This window comes from Toxotes jaculatrix, chromosome 5 (genome assembly GCF_017976425.1).
Source record: "Toxotes jaculatrix isolate fToxJac2 chromosome 5, fToxJac2.pri, whole genome shotgun sequence".
NCBI lineage: Eukaryota > Metazoa > Chordata > Actinopteri > Toxotidae > Toxotes > Toxotes jaculatrix.
The window spans coordinates 8,504,906-8,520,285 of NC_054398.1; the positions used below are offsets into that span (position 1 = coordinate 8,504,906).

Here is a 15,380-nt window from a genome sequence, read left to right on the forward strand (position 1 = left end):
GCAGCCAAAGGAGGACTGAGACTTTGTCCATTTGTGACCACTTGCTGTGAGACACAATGAGCGCTGGAAGAACATGGCGGACAGATCTTTATCCGTAAAACTGCTTTTTTTTTTTTTTTTTTTTCCTTCAAGCACCCCACATTTGTGTGGCAGAAACCTCAGCTGTGGCTCCAGTTTCCATCTCGGGGGAGGGTGGAGGAGAGCTCAGGCTCAGAGCTCACAAGACCTGCCTGGGGCTGCTCAGACACCAGCAATGGCTGCACGCTCGGCTCGGGCCTCCTCCTGCTGTAACCCACAATGAGCCTTTATGGTGAGGGTGATAAGCTGAGAGCTGAGACCATGGGAAACTCTGTCCAGCTCCTCTCTGCACTACTAAAAACAGACTGAGTGCAGTGAGAGAACCAGAGACAGAGGGAGAGGTGACCACATTAAACAGTGTAGACATTTCGGGGTGTCCGCAGCAATGAGACGGCATTATATTGTCAAATAAAAGACAGTGGGTTGGCTTCTTGGCTTTAAGCTGTAATCAATCTGGATAACAGAAACAAAGGAGATGCAGCCTTTAGTTGACATTTCACTGACCGCCTCTTTTTATAACACTACTTCCCCCTCAAACTTCTCCTCAGGGCAGCTCAACGCGGCACCCTCGAGGGGTGGTCTCTGGCTATTGATTAGGAGGGCAGCCAGCTCAAAGCCTGCTTCCCTCAGGTCATGAGGTCAAGGTAGAAGAAAGGAAAAGGGGGTTGGGGGCAAAGGAGAGTAGCGCAACATCAGTAAATTAAACTTCTGTTTGTCTGTGTTAAGAGTGGATGGGAAAGAGAGTTTACGACAGAGGGTGGAAGTAAGGATTGCTTTGGAGAGACGTTGTGTGAAACTTTACACCTTGTGTAAACTGCATTTTATGGCTCACATTTATCAGATCCAAAAGGGTGTCTGAGTTTGTTTTTTGTTTGTGTATGTGTGATTACTGATGGCAGAAATGAAGGATCTGGTGCTGCAGTTTACAAGTTGATTTTTTTTTTTTTTTGGCAAGAAAATGTGATCATGTTTACAATTGAAAGGAGCTTTTTAAACACAGCCTGGGCGTAAGGCTGTGTAAGAAGCATCCTTTCAATGTGAACTGGCTGCAGAAACACTAAGGAGTTGGATAATAACAATTTATTTATTTTATATGAACACATATCGCTCATATGTCTGCATATATTGATATACATTGACTATGTACTAACTTAAGCACGCAGTGGGGAATGATAAAAGAACATGCTTTTTTTTCCAACACACAGCACGTCGCTAATGTAAATTGGCCTTGTCTGTGTCAGGTGCAGGAAATATGACTAGCCATTTGATGAACACAGACAAGGCTTGACTTGTCAGCACAATGAAAACCTCTTGGTTGTCATTCCTGCCAAGCACATGATTGTTTTGAATTGCATTATTTCAGGAAAGTTGGGAAGGCCGCCAGCTGAAGGCAGTTGGACGTACAGGAGATATACACACATACACACACACACACACAAACACAGACACACACACACACACGCATACAAAATGAAGACCCAGGATCAGATGAGGTGAATAAAGGACTTTAAGTTGTTAATAAAGAGAGTGTAGTTTCTTTTAGTTACACATAAGGCCTTGCTTATCAGTTTAGGTTTTCGTCTGTTTATGTCTCGCTGCTCTAATGAAGTCAAAATATTACAAAGAACTTTGTCTCATTTTAGGCAAAAGGGTGGAACAGAGGTGAAAGGCTCTCAGTTTGGCACTTGAATAAATCTATTTGTTACAGGAAACCTACAGGATCACATGGTCACACATACAGAATAAATCTTGCACAGTTCATCTGTTTCACCAAACTCCCTTCTCTCATGTTGTGTGTTCCATTGCACCCTACCCACATTTGGCAACGCAGCTGGTGTGATCCCATCACAAGATGGTCTCTCATTCAGTTATGCTTAATGCATTTATACTACAAACTTAATGTGAGCAGGATAACCAGATTTAAAACTTAACATGCCTGTTGCAATAATCAGAGAACTGCATTACTTGAGTCTACTCAAATTAGTGGAGTGGATGTAAAAGCAGTGAATTACATCCACTTTTGACACTCCTCTGTAAGCACATCAGTAATTGATCTGATGACTTAATGACACAAAAATTTACATCCTGTACGAATGAAACATCTTGCTGGGAATTCAAGGAAATACATATTCGCATATCCATAAATCTAAATGAAATAAAACCAGGAGCAGCTCCAGTCAAGCAAACATCATGAGCACCATCAGGCGATGTCAGTGGGAGTACATAAAGGAACTGGGACTCCATTCAGATCAGCCTCGGTTCCCAGAAGGTTGATCTGAAACAAAACTGGAGCACCTGAGCCAAACAGCAAGCCACAGCTTGTGAACAGATTGTCACGGTAAGTAAAACCTTTGACACTGAAAAGAAGAAGCCAAAATGGCAGATGTCACATTGTTTCAGTGAACGAGGGAAATAAGAGACTTCACTTTCAGCATTTTTGCACTCATCTTAAAAAGCTGTCGCCGTTGCTTAACGCATAAACGGCTTACGTTCAGGAGATGAAGCCGCTGAACGCACACACAGACGCAGATTAAAACAAGTCAACCAAGTCAGAGCTTATGACTTCACTTATTCCTGCACTGACCTCATACCGTCCCTTCCCATCCCCCAGTCTTCTTCCTCCTAATCCAGCCTTACTGGGCGGCAGGCAGCAGCATGGCCTGATGGTCAAACTGTGTGTGTCTGCCTTCCTGTCTGTCCATCTGCTGGGTCCCAGCAGTGGTTCAGAGGAATTAAAGTTGTCCAAAAAGTAGCCAGAATCCCTCCTAATCACCCTTCAACCTTCCCCTCTATTTCACTTTTTTCCCCCCTCAGTTTTACTTTCGCTAAGCATTGTCCAATTCCATTAACACCCTGTACCTCCTATTAGCTAATGCAGTGTAGCTACACGCTGAGTCTCATCCAGCTCATTATCAGGAACTCGGCTCCCACACAGGGTTTCTTCTCTATGCCCCAACACCACCAGTTTGTTGTCTATGCCCCAACACTACCAGCAGGAAAGTGTGTGTGTGTGTGTCTGTGCGTGTGTGTGTGTTTGGGGAGGGTGGCTCGCAGCAGAACATGGCATGTGCAGCCAAAAGAATGGTAGTCTTATTTTTCACCCGCTGGATGATTCATTGAGAGGAAGGGCAGCCTCAGTCTATGTCACGCTGCAGCGGGTTTGATCTGATCCTTTGTCAGAACAAACTGAATTAACCAGTCTCGGTTACAACTGGAAACAACACAACAAACTTCTTGTTTTGTCTTCAGCTGCAACAGTGCCACATGAATTGCAGCCTTTTTGTTTGGTTTAGGGATGCGGGGGCATAGATAGAGGTTGGTCTGACATTCTGTGTTTTGTTTTGTTTTTTTTGAGGAGGAGGAGGAGGTGGAGGTGAGGGGTCAGGGGGGCTGCAGTAATGTCCTGGTGGTCTTTGTGGCTACAATGAAAAGCACAGCAGGGAAAGTGAAGCCTTGCTTGTGCTCAGCAGAGTTTATTAAAACTGCAAAAAGGGTGAGTGGCCACAGATGGTGCTGTCAATAACCATTCACCCACCCATGCAAACGCACACTCATGCACAAACACACACCAACGCCACACCCAGTGCCATACCACTGGGTGGAAACACGCTACAAAACACACACACACAAACACTTATGGAAGGAGGGGTAGTAAAAACAGATGGTAAGTGTGTGAATGGATGCGTGATGTTGTGGAGAAAGGCTCCAGGAGGCGTTAGGATTCCATTAGTCTTTCAACCTCTAACCTCCATCAACACCTCTGAGAAGCTGTTAAGACAAAGCATCACAGATCCACCAATATCCACTGTGCAGTATTAGTTGCAACTTAACTGTTGCAGAAAGTGTAAAATAGTTTGCTTCAGCTGCCCCTTTCAACCAGCCTGGTCAAGGTAACAATACTGTGTCGTTATTCCATCTCACCTTTCAGTATGAGAGGTACGAACGTGGAATGGCGGTGCATTGTTTTTCCGGCAATAAGTCGGCAGCGGAGGTAGCCACAAAGCCGGATCGATGTCTGCCGACTAAATTATTAGGGAAGTTAAGGTAAATTAAAACAATCTGAATTTGCATAGTCCAAAATCACACCCTACACTTCAGTGAGCATTAGGGGCCCACGATAGCAACGGTCCCCAAGCTGTCATTCACCTTCAGGTATCCTATTTTCCCTATTTTACTTCTGGATAACTTTACATGTTATTTCATACTCTCCCAGGGAAACACATTTCTCTTGCATTACTCTGGTTGGGCATGTAGTTACACACAGTGATACCAAATTACTGATGTGCAGGGAATACTACTGTACCTTGTACAAACACTGCATATGAGTACACGTTAAAACCAAGAAACTGTTTCAATTAGTTTGTGCACACAAAATAAAACTTTGTGACTGAACCATTACGAGAAATTAAATGTTAAGCATTAATGACCAAATGACTCCAACATGCAAGCAAAACAAACATTTTTGCTTCATTAATTCTCAAGATGTGTGCAGTACATGTCAGATAAATAAACAGTGATAACTTAGCCCAGATACTGGAGTCATTTGGACATTAAAGGAGTAATGAGGCCTCTGTTTAGAAATGTAATGTCAAAAACAGTTTTTATTTCGCCTGCACAAAAGTGCACAAACAAATCAAAATGGTATTATTAATATTCTGAAAATACACAATTAATAATCTGTACTAAAACTAAACATGAATAAACAAATCACGAGGAGAGGCACCTATGGTAAACATTAAGATATTGTATCTTTCCTAAAAACTTCATACATGTCACAGTGGTGACTGTAACAATTTGCTGCATGTGTAAAACACATGAAACACATGAATGTTGGTGTGAATAAAAAGAAAAGGAGAACTGGGCACTCAATCACCGGTTTCCATATTCGGCACATCACGCTTATGCTGAAGTTTGGTGACAAACCGGATTTATGTCACTAACGACCACGAAAGACGAATTTAAAACAAAATTACAACTCTGAGTCCACATGATCACGTGTGTCACATCTGGATTGTGTAAGGGACAGTGATCAAGACACACATGCTCATCCTCCACCACACAATTAGACAACATTAATCCCAATTATTACTAATATAGAAAAACAAATTACATTTAACCACAAGACAAATCCTATTAATTTGAAGATAATCACAGCCATAGCACCCCAGAGCAGTTTCCTGCCTTTAATCCCCCTGCATACAAACACGGGCAGACCACTCTCTTAAAGTATGCAGAGGGGGCAGGGCTCCGATTTCAAACAACAGTGAAGGCAGGTCAAGGGGGACAGCCTTTATGATGATCTGGGAGAGGACCCCTGTCAGAAGCTCAAGGGGTCCTGCTATTGGAGTCACGACCCCCAGGTCACAATCAGCAAGCCACAGACTGACATCAAACCAACACTTTGTCCAAGAGAAAACAAGTCAGTGTTGCTATGCCCTCGTCCACCAATCCACAGAAACAGAGCCACACACAGAATGCCAATGCACCCACAACCTTCCCCTTGCCGGTTTTAAATGACTTACACTGAGCGAAACTGAAGTGCAGTTTAAAGCACAAACAAATTCCACTGTCTTAACCCAATCGTCTTAATGTTTTTGTTTTTCCAAAACAAGCCGAGTCTTGATGTAGATGTCGATTTAAGCAATTAGCAAAAATGTAATCCCCATGCCACAGAGCTTTTTCAATAAAAGCACAATTTCCTTGAACTGCCAAAAAGACATCCATTTTCATTTCTTCTGTGAAAGGGTAAAAAAAAAAAGAGGTTGTTAGAGGGTACTTTATGAGTGAATGTCAGCTGAATGACAAGTCGCACAGAGAACAGCAGTGTCACGCATCGTAAGGACGCTTACAGTCACCGTAGAAAACTACATTAAATACCTCACATCTACTGACTTGAATGGTAATCCCACTCAGTACACAGCTGATGCTATGACTCTGAAAAATAGTGAAACTGTATGGATATAAAAATGGTGGCTCTCAGAAAAGAAATGCTGCTGGATGACTGGATGGTAGCAGATGATCACTGTTCAGATGTCCCATGTCAAAATCAGGACAGAGGGCTCCAGGCTACACATCAATGCAGTTATGTAAAGTGAGACAAAACTGGCCACCAGGTATTTGTCAAAACATGGGAAGAATCAGACAGATTTTTAAACCGTGAGACAGAAAAGATCAGCAGGAGCGGTCAAAAGATCAGCTTATATCCGGCATGGGATCAGCAGATCACCAGCTCCAGCTGTTTCCTGGGCTGCTTGTTGCTCTGTTTCTTGAGTAATCAATGTCTGTTCACCAGAGTCTACCTCTGGCTATCACAGCTACACTGCAGATGTGATCCCTCTCATTATCACTGCAAACTCTTTAACTCATAAAACGCAGCTGCAAGATAAGGAGCTGCTCTAAAACAGAATGCTTAATGCTGAATGAATCCCAAAACCATGTTACGACATTACTAACTGCTGATATGCTAACAAGCCTGGCAGCTATTACTCCAAATAAACACTGTCTGCGTTTACAGGAGTCATCAGGCCTACTGAAGAAACTCATTGTTATGCTTGACAACAAGCATAAACATGCAAGTTTTGTAGAGCTGACATAACATGATACAGTATTTATAAACAGGCTTGATGAGAAAACGTGACATCATGTCTGTCCATGATAAGCTGGTTAATGAAAATGCATCAGAGTTTGTAATCAAATAATGTCAGTGTGATATTTTGTCATTGTTAAATGTAACACAACAGATGATCCTCATACATCCTCCAAAATGTCTTTGCAAAAAAAAATGAATGAATGAATGAAAGAAAGAAACTCTCAAATACCCACAGGATGTTTGCAATGCAAAACAAACAAGTACTGTACTTTATGCAAATGTCTTGGCACTACCTGTGATGCCCCCTGCCCCTAAAATAAATAAATAATCCTCACAACATTATTTACAATGCATGACAAGCCTCTGCGCATCGCCCTCCGAAATGAATTCTGCAAAACAATACACCTTAACATTTATTTACTGACACTCCAGTGGCCCTATGAAGCAACAGCTATTCTCTTCAGCATCAGGTTGCTGTTATTACCCCGCTGGGTTCTGCTTGACAAATGGAAGGCTTCATAATCTCTTGTTCAGCATCCCCTATGACTGTGCATCATCCTCTATTATGGGCTGAAAGCCCTTAGTCATCCTCACAGGGAGAAGAAAGGGTGCTGAACATTCCCTGCAAATGAGAACTTGTGCTCAGCCACATGCAATCTTGTAATTCCTCAAGCAGCTCTGGTCCCTTCTCTCGTCCACCACCCACCTCCCCCGAACCCCACCGACCCCTGCAACAACCCCCCACCCCGTCCTTTTATGTGGATTTAAGGTTGGATACGGGGACGTGAATAGGTGGTATTTCAGCATGCTAACAGAACTGAAGAACAGAGCTGATTGGATGGGGGCCAAATCCCCATGGTTACCCTCGAGCAGCAAGGAGAGGTTGCCTCTTTCCTGTGCTGGTCTGTCTGGGAATAAACTACCTCTGCACAAGATAAGTTAGGGTGGCATCATTATGGTGTCTCGCACACCTCTAAATCACCTACCTAAATCAAGGCACATAGCAGTCTTATGCTTTGAAGTGAGTGTGTGGGCTTGTGACACTAAGCAGGAAACATAGAAAGTATAGGATACATTAAAAAAAAGAAAAGAAAAGAAAAAAGCAAGCATTAACATCCAGCTTTTCTGGGGAGCCCCTGACTGAACCTGTGATCTTCCTCTCTTCATTCTCTCGCACAATCCTGCTGTAATGCAGTGGGGACAATGCCATAACAACAAAGTCTCACAACAAACAGTGGCTTCACAGTAACAGGTTGTTAAACACGTCAATATAATCAAATGCACCAGACCAAGTTATAACAGCAAAACGTGTTTCAGCAGGTCACTGTTGTAACCTGATTGGACACCACAACCTGAACATAACTGGCGCGATTTGATGATAGGTTACACCTGTGGAGGACAGCGAGCTCTTCATTTGGGCCAACGGTGAATCTGCTTGAAGCACTTTCATTGGCTTTCACATGCAAAAACTACTGAAACAAAAGACTAGCAGGCCCCTCCTCAACTCAATTACCAATCTTTTTATTTCGCTAATTAAGTTCACCACCTTGTAATGCATAATGCAAAACATAAATACCATTAAATAGTTCTAGGCCTAGGTAATTCTACTAGTTCTAGGTAATTTTACAGTTATGTGCAGATTGGATATCCTAGTTATGATAACTTCTTTTTTTAATTCAACACACCATATTACTGGCTATGACTCATACACAGGTAGCGATGAAGTAGCGTGGTCCTATAATTGGTCTTTTTTTTTTTCTTAAACGCTCCCAACGAGCACATTTCCCAGCCCAAACATCTCCCACCCCTTACCTTTCACTTGACTCTCGTAATCCGCGATTATTTCTTTATCCTTTTTGAACCTCGGCGTGGACATTTTCTGTCTTCTTGTGTGCGAAGCTTGTTGGAAACTTTAAATAAAAAAAAACTGTTTGTCAACAAGCGGGATCCTACAGCAGCCGATGCATCCCACACAGGACGAAAAGAAAGGAGGGGAAAAACGAAGGAACGAGAGAAAGAAGAGCTGCGATACGAAACGACACTTTGAAAAAGGCTTTAACTCTGCAACCAGCTCGAGTTTGGAGCAAGAGGAAAACGTTTAGTCCTTCATTGTTCCTCTTCCCTGTGGATAAGCGGTGGATATACAGCAGCAGCGGCAGCAGCAGCAGGGCCAATGCGCAATCCTGCTCCAGCCAATGAATCCACTGAACTATCAGAGCAGTCGGCGCGGCGCAACAGCACCGCTGCTGCTACCACAGAAGGAGAGAGAAAAACAGTCACGCAAGTTTCAGGGTCTCCGTGGCGGGTTTTTCACAGCTCTCTGAAAAAAAGTACTGCCAACAACCCGTCCGGAGGGCTTTAAAGTCGGACTGAGTCGTGCGGGTGTGTGTTTTTTGGTAGTGGTTTCCAGTTTAGGACCCGCGCACACACACACACTCACACACGTTTCCCCCCTTGCTCGATCTCCCTCGACGATTTCTCCCCCCAACTCCCAGCAGGCTCAGAGGCAGACAGGGCAGGCCGATTGCAGCACACAGCAGCCGGAGCCAGGCAGGGAGAGGAGAGGGAGGGATCTGCTCACACACACACAAAGCTGGTGGACACCAGTGGACTGACACTCCTGCTCCCAAATCTGGAGGCTTTTTGTCCATATCAGTCAGCTGTTGGAGCAGACTATTACACCCAGTGTGGCTACAGACTTACGCACTTCACACGTAACAGTTTTCCTTAATATCACTTATTAATACAAACAAATTATTTTCATTTCTTAAATAGCCAAGCTTAAATATGCCACTTCAGCCTAAATCAAATAGTTAAATTAAAACATCCCACAGAAGGGGATATCTCTAAAGATACCCCAATGCTTTTGCTCCATTATATTAATCTCTGTTGATCTGGTAAAGTCAGAAAGTTTTTCTCCTTCATTCAACAACTGAAGCTGCTGAAAATTAACTGGTCCACAGCGCCATCTGCAGGGAAAATGAAAGTACAGGACAAGCATATCCAGTGATTTCTCTTCAGGACAACACTCCATTTTATTGCACCATCTAAAAAAAATAACCCATGCACCACAGCACTGAAATAAATAGAACAAAAATATCATTGTTATTATTATTATTTTGTTATTTCTTGACCAGAAAAGTGACACATGCCACATAAACAACATCCATTTTCTAGCTGCTCACAATACAAAATAGATTTATGTACCATTTTCGAACAAGGCCCTAAAAACACATAGTCATCTCATTCTACACCTAATGCTTAGTGTTTCCTAAAAATCACAATATTATGTAAATACAAACAGAGATATAAAACATAATTACAATTACACAGGGACTTCAAAATGCAAAGGCAGCTTATTATACATGATCTCTAAATGCCTGGACATTCCACAATTGTAAACATTTAGATAATAAATATTTAATAATGTCATGGAGCCCTTTACAGGACTTAAACTGACTATTGTTGACAGGTTTAAAACTTTAGCACATACATAATTGTTTTTTTAATAACCGGCAAAGGAATATTACACTGAACATCACCAGGTTCACTATTCCAGTAGCACATCACATTTCTCCACACTAAACAAATTAAATCACCGTTAAGTGTTATCCCTGTTAATCTTTTAAAGGTTTGTTAATTAAGCACCAGTCAGTCAGCCGCCTTTGAAGAAAGTCTCCTCGATGACCTCGGTGAACCTCTCCTTCATCTGCTGACGGAAACTGGCGTACCACTCCAACAGCCTCCTCCTCCTGTCCACCCGCTGCTCCTGGCTCATCCCTCTCTCCCGCTCCAAAATGGCCGGCAGCTCTTTCCAGTCACTGATGAAAATGAAGGGCGCTCCGGCGGCTTTGAGGAGACGTAGCGGTGAGCTGGGTCCCGCCGCACAGGTGCCTGGTGTCAGTACATCTTCCACCACGGGCACTGAGCCATAAGAGCAGGCTTCATAGATGCGGTAGCACTCGGTGTTGATCCCAACTGGGCAGAGTGTAAGCTCACTCTGGGCTAGAGCTGTCTGATAGCGCCTCAGACTGTCTCCTGTCTCCTGAGGGAGCCACCTGAGGCAATGAGGCATATATTATGTTTTTATGTTAAAAAAAAGATACACTAGGAAGGTGTCACTGAGGAGAATTAGTCTTTTTTATCCTTTTATTCTATTTATATTATATAACAATACAACACACAAAAATATAAAAGTAATTAAAGCAAAATCAAAATAAATAAAAGCTCTACTCCTCTATATCTGTCCTAAACTATTACTCAGGCAGTGAATAATGACTTACTTCTCCCTGGCAGTGGTGATGCATTCCTTATCCAGGCCTGACTGTTTCAGCACCTGCATGAGTGTTTCTCTGGAGGAATTTTTGTAAACAGTTCCTAGGAAATTGCAGAGGTATGGCCTGTTGGAGGTAATCAACTGGGCATTAGGCCTGATCATAGGAAACTGCCTGTATCTGCGTAGAGAAAAGCAAAACAAAGCAACATGTCAGACCATGTTATTCATTTAAAAAAGACAGCCTGCACAGTTTAATACATTGATGTTGAGCATTAGCAATGAAGACACACTAACACACATAAGACACATAAGAATAACGTACGTGGCGACACCAAGAGGCCACTGGAAGACATCTTTGTCATTGACCCAGGGGCTGTCATAGACAACAAACAGCAGGTCCACAAAGCCACCATTTCTCTTTAAGTACGGGCCGATCCAGTCATTGTTGCAGTGCTCATTGCCCAGCAGGACCACAGCCACATGCAACACTGTGTGGGACTGAACCAGAGATTGGACGTGCTCCAGCCACCGTGTGGAGTAAGAGACTTTCTGCTGTTCGCGGCCATTGAGAACCACAACCAGGCTGTTCATATCCAGAGGGACGTGACCTTGGACCACAGCAGGACCTGTGTAGAAACTAAAGACAAGAAAGTAAGAGGGGGTGGAGGAAGAATAAATCAAGGTGATAGCTTTCTGTCTTCCTCAGTGGTTGTGTGGTGTATTTCACAGAGATTGTGAAAATACATTTGAACTTGGTAGTTTTTTGGTGTTTTTTTAATCTCATCTGTGACTTGTTACCTGAAATCAATCTTTCCCGACTGCAGCTCCCCCTCTCTCCATTGTGCTACCTTGTCAGTGGGGTTGAGGGGTCCTTCTAAAATATGCTCCCACAGGTAAAGTCCTGAGGAGAAAAGAAAGATTCAGTGCAATTTGCTACTGGAGTTAAAATGTCAACATGCACAGAACACCAATATCATAAAATCTATGTTGCCAGGCTTCCACAGCAGAATATAAATCACCTTTATGTTGTTCGTATCTACTTCTGTTATTCCACTTTGTCTGCATATATACTTCTATTTGAACTCATGACAAAAACTTTTTTTTGAAGAGGATTTGGAAAATACAGTTCCAAATTTCCCTTACCAAAATTGAAAAACATTTTTTTCTTTTTTTTTTTTTCCTGGTGCATTTGTGATCTCCGCTCGTAAAATGATTGAAAAGGTGAAAAAGTTTTGTTGTTGTCAACGTGAAAATGATTGAAAAGGTGAAAAAGTTCTGTTGTTGTCAACGTGATAACTTGTGGATTAAAACTACCACTGTAAAATCACAGCACTGACATTTTGTGATGACAACACAGACCTTCTCTGCAAGCTGTGACACATTAATGGCATCTCATAAAACCATAACTCACCTATGGCAGCTTTCCCCCAGATTTGGACTTTGTATCTTTTAGGTTTGCTCTTGTCAATTCGATTCATGTACTGTTTAAAGGCCTCTCTCTTTTTGTTCAGAGCAGAGTTATACTCCACCTGTTCATCCTCCCACGGATTCCACTCATCTGCTATAAACGGAGCAACTGCACCGCCATCTCTGACAACACCTGCAAACATAACACACCATTTCCATTCAGCGCGCACCTAATTTAACTACCAGTCTCTTACTGTCAGTTTATGAGGATTTTGGTCATTTGGTTTTTCTGCTAGACAACGATTGTGTTAAGACAAATTACCGGAGGGTGCTCCTGTCTCTTTCTTCACCACCCTGTGAACGCGGGAAATTACTTTGGTGCTGAAGAAAACATTATATGCAGCATAGAGTGAAAATGCCACATAAGCAAAAATAATGAGAAGGAATAGTTTTCTTTTTGGTATTTTCATTTTTCTTTTCTTTTTTTTCTCTCTCAAGTCACCATTGTGTAGCTCATCTCCATATTTTGTGAGGGGACGCTTGTTTACATCACGAGGACCACTAGAAACAGCTGTCTTAGAGAAATGCCTGTACAAAAATAGTAGTTATTTAGTATTGATGTTTGGTATCTACCATTTTGGCTCAACCTATAGCCACATTTCAGCACTAAATATATATTTTCAAAGTTTGGTATTATTTGTAAACGGTAAAATTGTATAATAATACGAAAAGTTAGGGGGCAAAAACGAACCGGGCACCTCGTTCAGACCTCACGTAAAGCGGAACGTTGTCGAGGCGGAGCGGGTTCCTGGTAAAGCAGATCAGAGTGAAACACGTAAGATTCAAACACGCAAGGTCGTGTCCCCAGCTGTGGGGTGGAGGTTTCTTATTTTTGAGCAAAGATGATGTCTCTAGCCGCTCGTTCCGGGGCTCTTTCCCCGTACCTGCAGGCAACAAAACACACGGTTAAAAGCCTGGTTTTCCCCGGAGCTACGGAGCTGGTGCCTGCTGCTGGTAAGGGCGAATGACGGCGGCTGTTAACGTTATCCAGAGCTATTTCACGTAACCATAAAACCTGACAGACTGACATCTCATCAATTAGTGTATGTCTTAGGTAACGTGTAAAGGTGATGTGTTGATGTGTGTGTTATTTTTCGCCTGTCGTTCTTGTCTACAAACGTACGTCATTGCTAACAACTTGCTGTGGCTAGCAAGAAATGGCTATGGTGGTGTAACTAAAACCTGTGACCTGAGAGAGTCAGCACTGGGTTAGATATTTAAAAATGAGATGTTAAGAGCTCAAGGGGCAGATCTAAACACCGCAGTCCATCATTTTCAATATAAATGTGGAGCCCTATAAATACATTTTGTAGGGAACATCTACCCAAGTACGGTATGTAACCATGGTTGGCATTTCAGTACAAGTGAAGTGCCAGCTTAGGTCAAAGAATAAGGTCATGTTGACAAACCTGAACTTGGATAATGATAAGGACTATTACGAGTTTATTGGACTATTCCAGTTACATCTGTCTATCAATGTGCTGATTTTTCAGTTAAGTAATGCCAAAATGCCAAATATTCATTTGTTCCAGTTTATCAAATGTGAATATTTGTTCGATTTCTTGGTTTTCTATGGTGTAAAACTGAATATACTAATGATAGTTGTTGTTTGCAGGTATACTGACTGTATCATGATTTCTAGATCTAGACCTGATCTGATGTGCTTTGTAGTATGCGGGGAAACATTTAACATCTGAGTTATACTGATATGATATTGTCTTTAAAAATGGGTTCACCAGTTCCAGTAATCTACAGTGACCAATGCTTTAGTATAGAAATGACTATTGATTTAGTCCAAAGGAGGAATTTTGTCAAGTCTCCTTACCAGACTTAAAGTTATAAAATTTTCAAGGTCTTGTGATTGCACAAGAAATAATTGATCTATATTTGTGATCACTATTAGAGCAATTATTAATGTATCCTTGAATGGGAGGACACAATGTGATATGTTGAAAATCCACAAAATGGATTCCAACAATTTGAAAGAGAATTGTGGAGACTGATTGTAACAAATACTGAATATGAAGCAGTAACGTGAAATTTTATAATTTCCTATCTACTTGTCCATCTACTGCCTCTGTCTTTAAACACTTTCATCTTATGTCTCATTTCCAGCTCCTGGAGGAATCCGCCTTGCCCACACAGATCTCAAAATTCCTGACTTCAATGACTACCGTCGACTTGAAGTTATCGACCCCAAAAAGTCGTCTCAGGAAAGCAGTGAGGGAAGAAGGGCGTTCTCCTACCTTGTCACTGGAGCGACCACTGTAGTAGGCGTCTATGCAGCCAAAACAGTGGTCACCCAGTTCGTCTCCTCCATGAGCGCATCAGCCGATGTCCTGGCCTTATCCAAGATTGAGATCAAGCTGAGTGACATCCCTGAAGGCAAAAACATGACCTTTAAGTGGAGAGGAAAGCCCCTGTTTGTCCGTCACCGCACAGAGAAGGAAATTGATGCAGAGGCAGCTGTGAATATTGCAGAGCTGCGTGACCCAGAGCATGATAAGGATAGAGTGGTTAACCCCAAGTGGGTCATCGTCCTTGGTGTGTGCACTCATCTGGGCTGTGTACCCATTGCCAATGCCGGAGACTTCGGAGGGTACTACTGTCCTTGCCATGGCTCCCACTATGATGCTTCAGGAAGAATAAGAAAGGGACCCGCCCCTCTGAACCTGGAGGTTCCCTACTATGAATTCCCTGATGAAGACACTGTCATTGTTGGATAAATACAGCTCTGTCGCAGGTCTTCTCTGTAATATGTATTTTTAGATGGCTCTGTGAAAGAGGTGGGGCCGACATAAATATGTGTATTTACAAATAAAGAGATATCTCCAACTGTTATAATGAGTTATTGCATCTTTTCACTCATGTTTTGTGGTCAGTTGTTCTTAGCATTTAGCTTGGTGTCTTTGGTTTACTCCACAAGGATTAATAAAGTACACTGGCATGGTCATTTTCTCTGTTGCTAGT

The 15,380-nt window shown here is 42.4% G+C and overlaps 3 protein-coding genes across 5 annotated transcripts in view; 1 reads left to right on the plus strand and 2 right to left on the minus strand.

The window, feature by feature from the left end:
• Positions 1–9,146, minus strand: part of srgap1a (SLIT-ROBO Rho GTPase activating protein 1a) — an 82,400-nt gene extending 73,254 nt beyond the window's left edge. For all 3 annotated transcript variants that reach the window (XM_041038248.1, XM_041038247.1, XM_041038249.1), the window contains exon 1: positions 8,480–9,146. In XM_041038248.1, coding sequence (XP_040894182.1) covers positions 8,480–8,543 — 64 coding nt within the window. In that variant the 5' untranslated portion in view covers positions 8,544–9,146. The remainder of the gene's footprint in view (positions 1–8,479) is intronic.
• A 523-nt stretch (positions 9,147–9,669) lies between these two features.
• On the minus strand, positions 9,670–12,893 carry rxylt1 (ribitol xylosyltransferase 1). Its single transcript, XM_041037406.1, has 6 exons — positions 12,673–12,893; positions 12,355–12,543; positions 11,742–11,844; positions 11,266–11,580; positions 10,951–11,121; positions 9,670–10,725 (listed from the first exon to the last, which is right to left on the minus strand). The coding sequence occupies exons 1-6, from the start codon at positions 12,818–12,820 to the stop codon at positions 10,323–10,325; spliced, it is 1,329 nt and encodes a 442-aa protein (XP_040893340.1). The 5' UTR covers positions 12,821–12,893; the 3' UTR covers positions 9,670–10,322.
• Positions 12,894–13,137: 244 nt separating this feature from the next.
• Positions 13,138–15,251, plus strand: LOC121181497 (cytochrome b-c1 complex subunit Rieske, mitochondrial-like). Its single transcript, XM_041037413.1, has 2 exons — positions 13,138–13,364; positions 14,526–15,251. The coding sequence occupies exons 1-2, from the start codon at positions 13,253–13,255 to the stop codon at positions 15,134–15,136; spliced, it is 723 nt and encodes a 240-aa protein (XP_040893347.1). The 5' UTR covers positions 13,138–13,252; the 3' UTR covers positions 15,137–15,251.
• Positions 15,252–15,380: the final 129 nt, after the last annotated feature.

Coding starts and splice junctions, on each gene's coding strand:
- rxylt1 (XM_041037406.1), bottom strand. CDS start 12,820: ATGAAAATACCAAAAAGAAAACTATTCCTTCTCATTATTTTTGCTTAT. Junction 11,581..11,741: donor TCGGGAAAGATTGATTTCAG/GTAACAAGTCAC, acceptor TCTTGTCTTTAG/TTTCTACACAGGTCCTGCTG. Junction 10,726..10,950: donor ATCACCACTGCCAGGGAGAA/GTAAGTCATTAT, acceptor TCATTGCCTCAG/GTGGCTCCCTCAGGAGACAG.
- LOC121181497 (XM_041037413.1), top strand. CDS start 13,253: ATGATGTCTCTAGCCGCTCGTTCCGGGGCTCTTTCCCCGTACCTGCAG. Junction 13,365..14,525: donor GGAGCTGGTGCCTGCTGCTG/GTAAGGGCGAAT, acceptor TCTCATTTCCAG/CTCCTGGAGGAATCCGCCTT.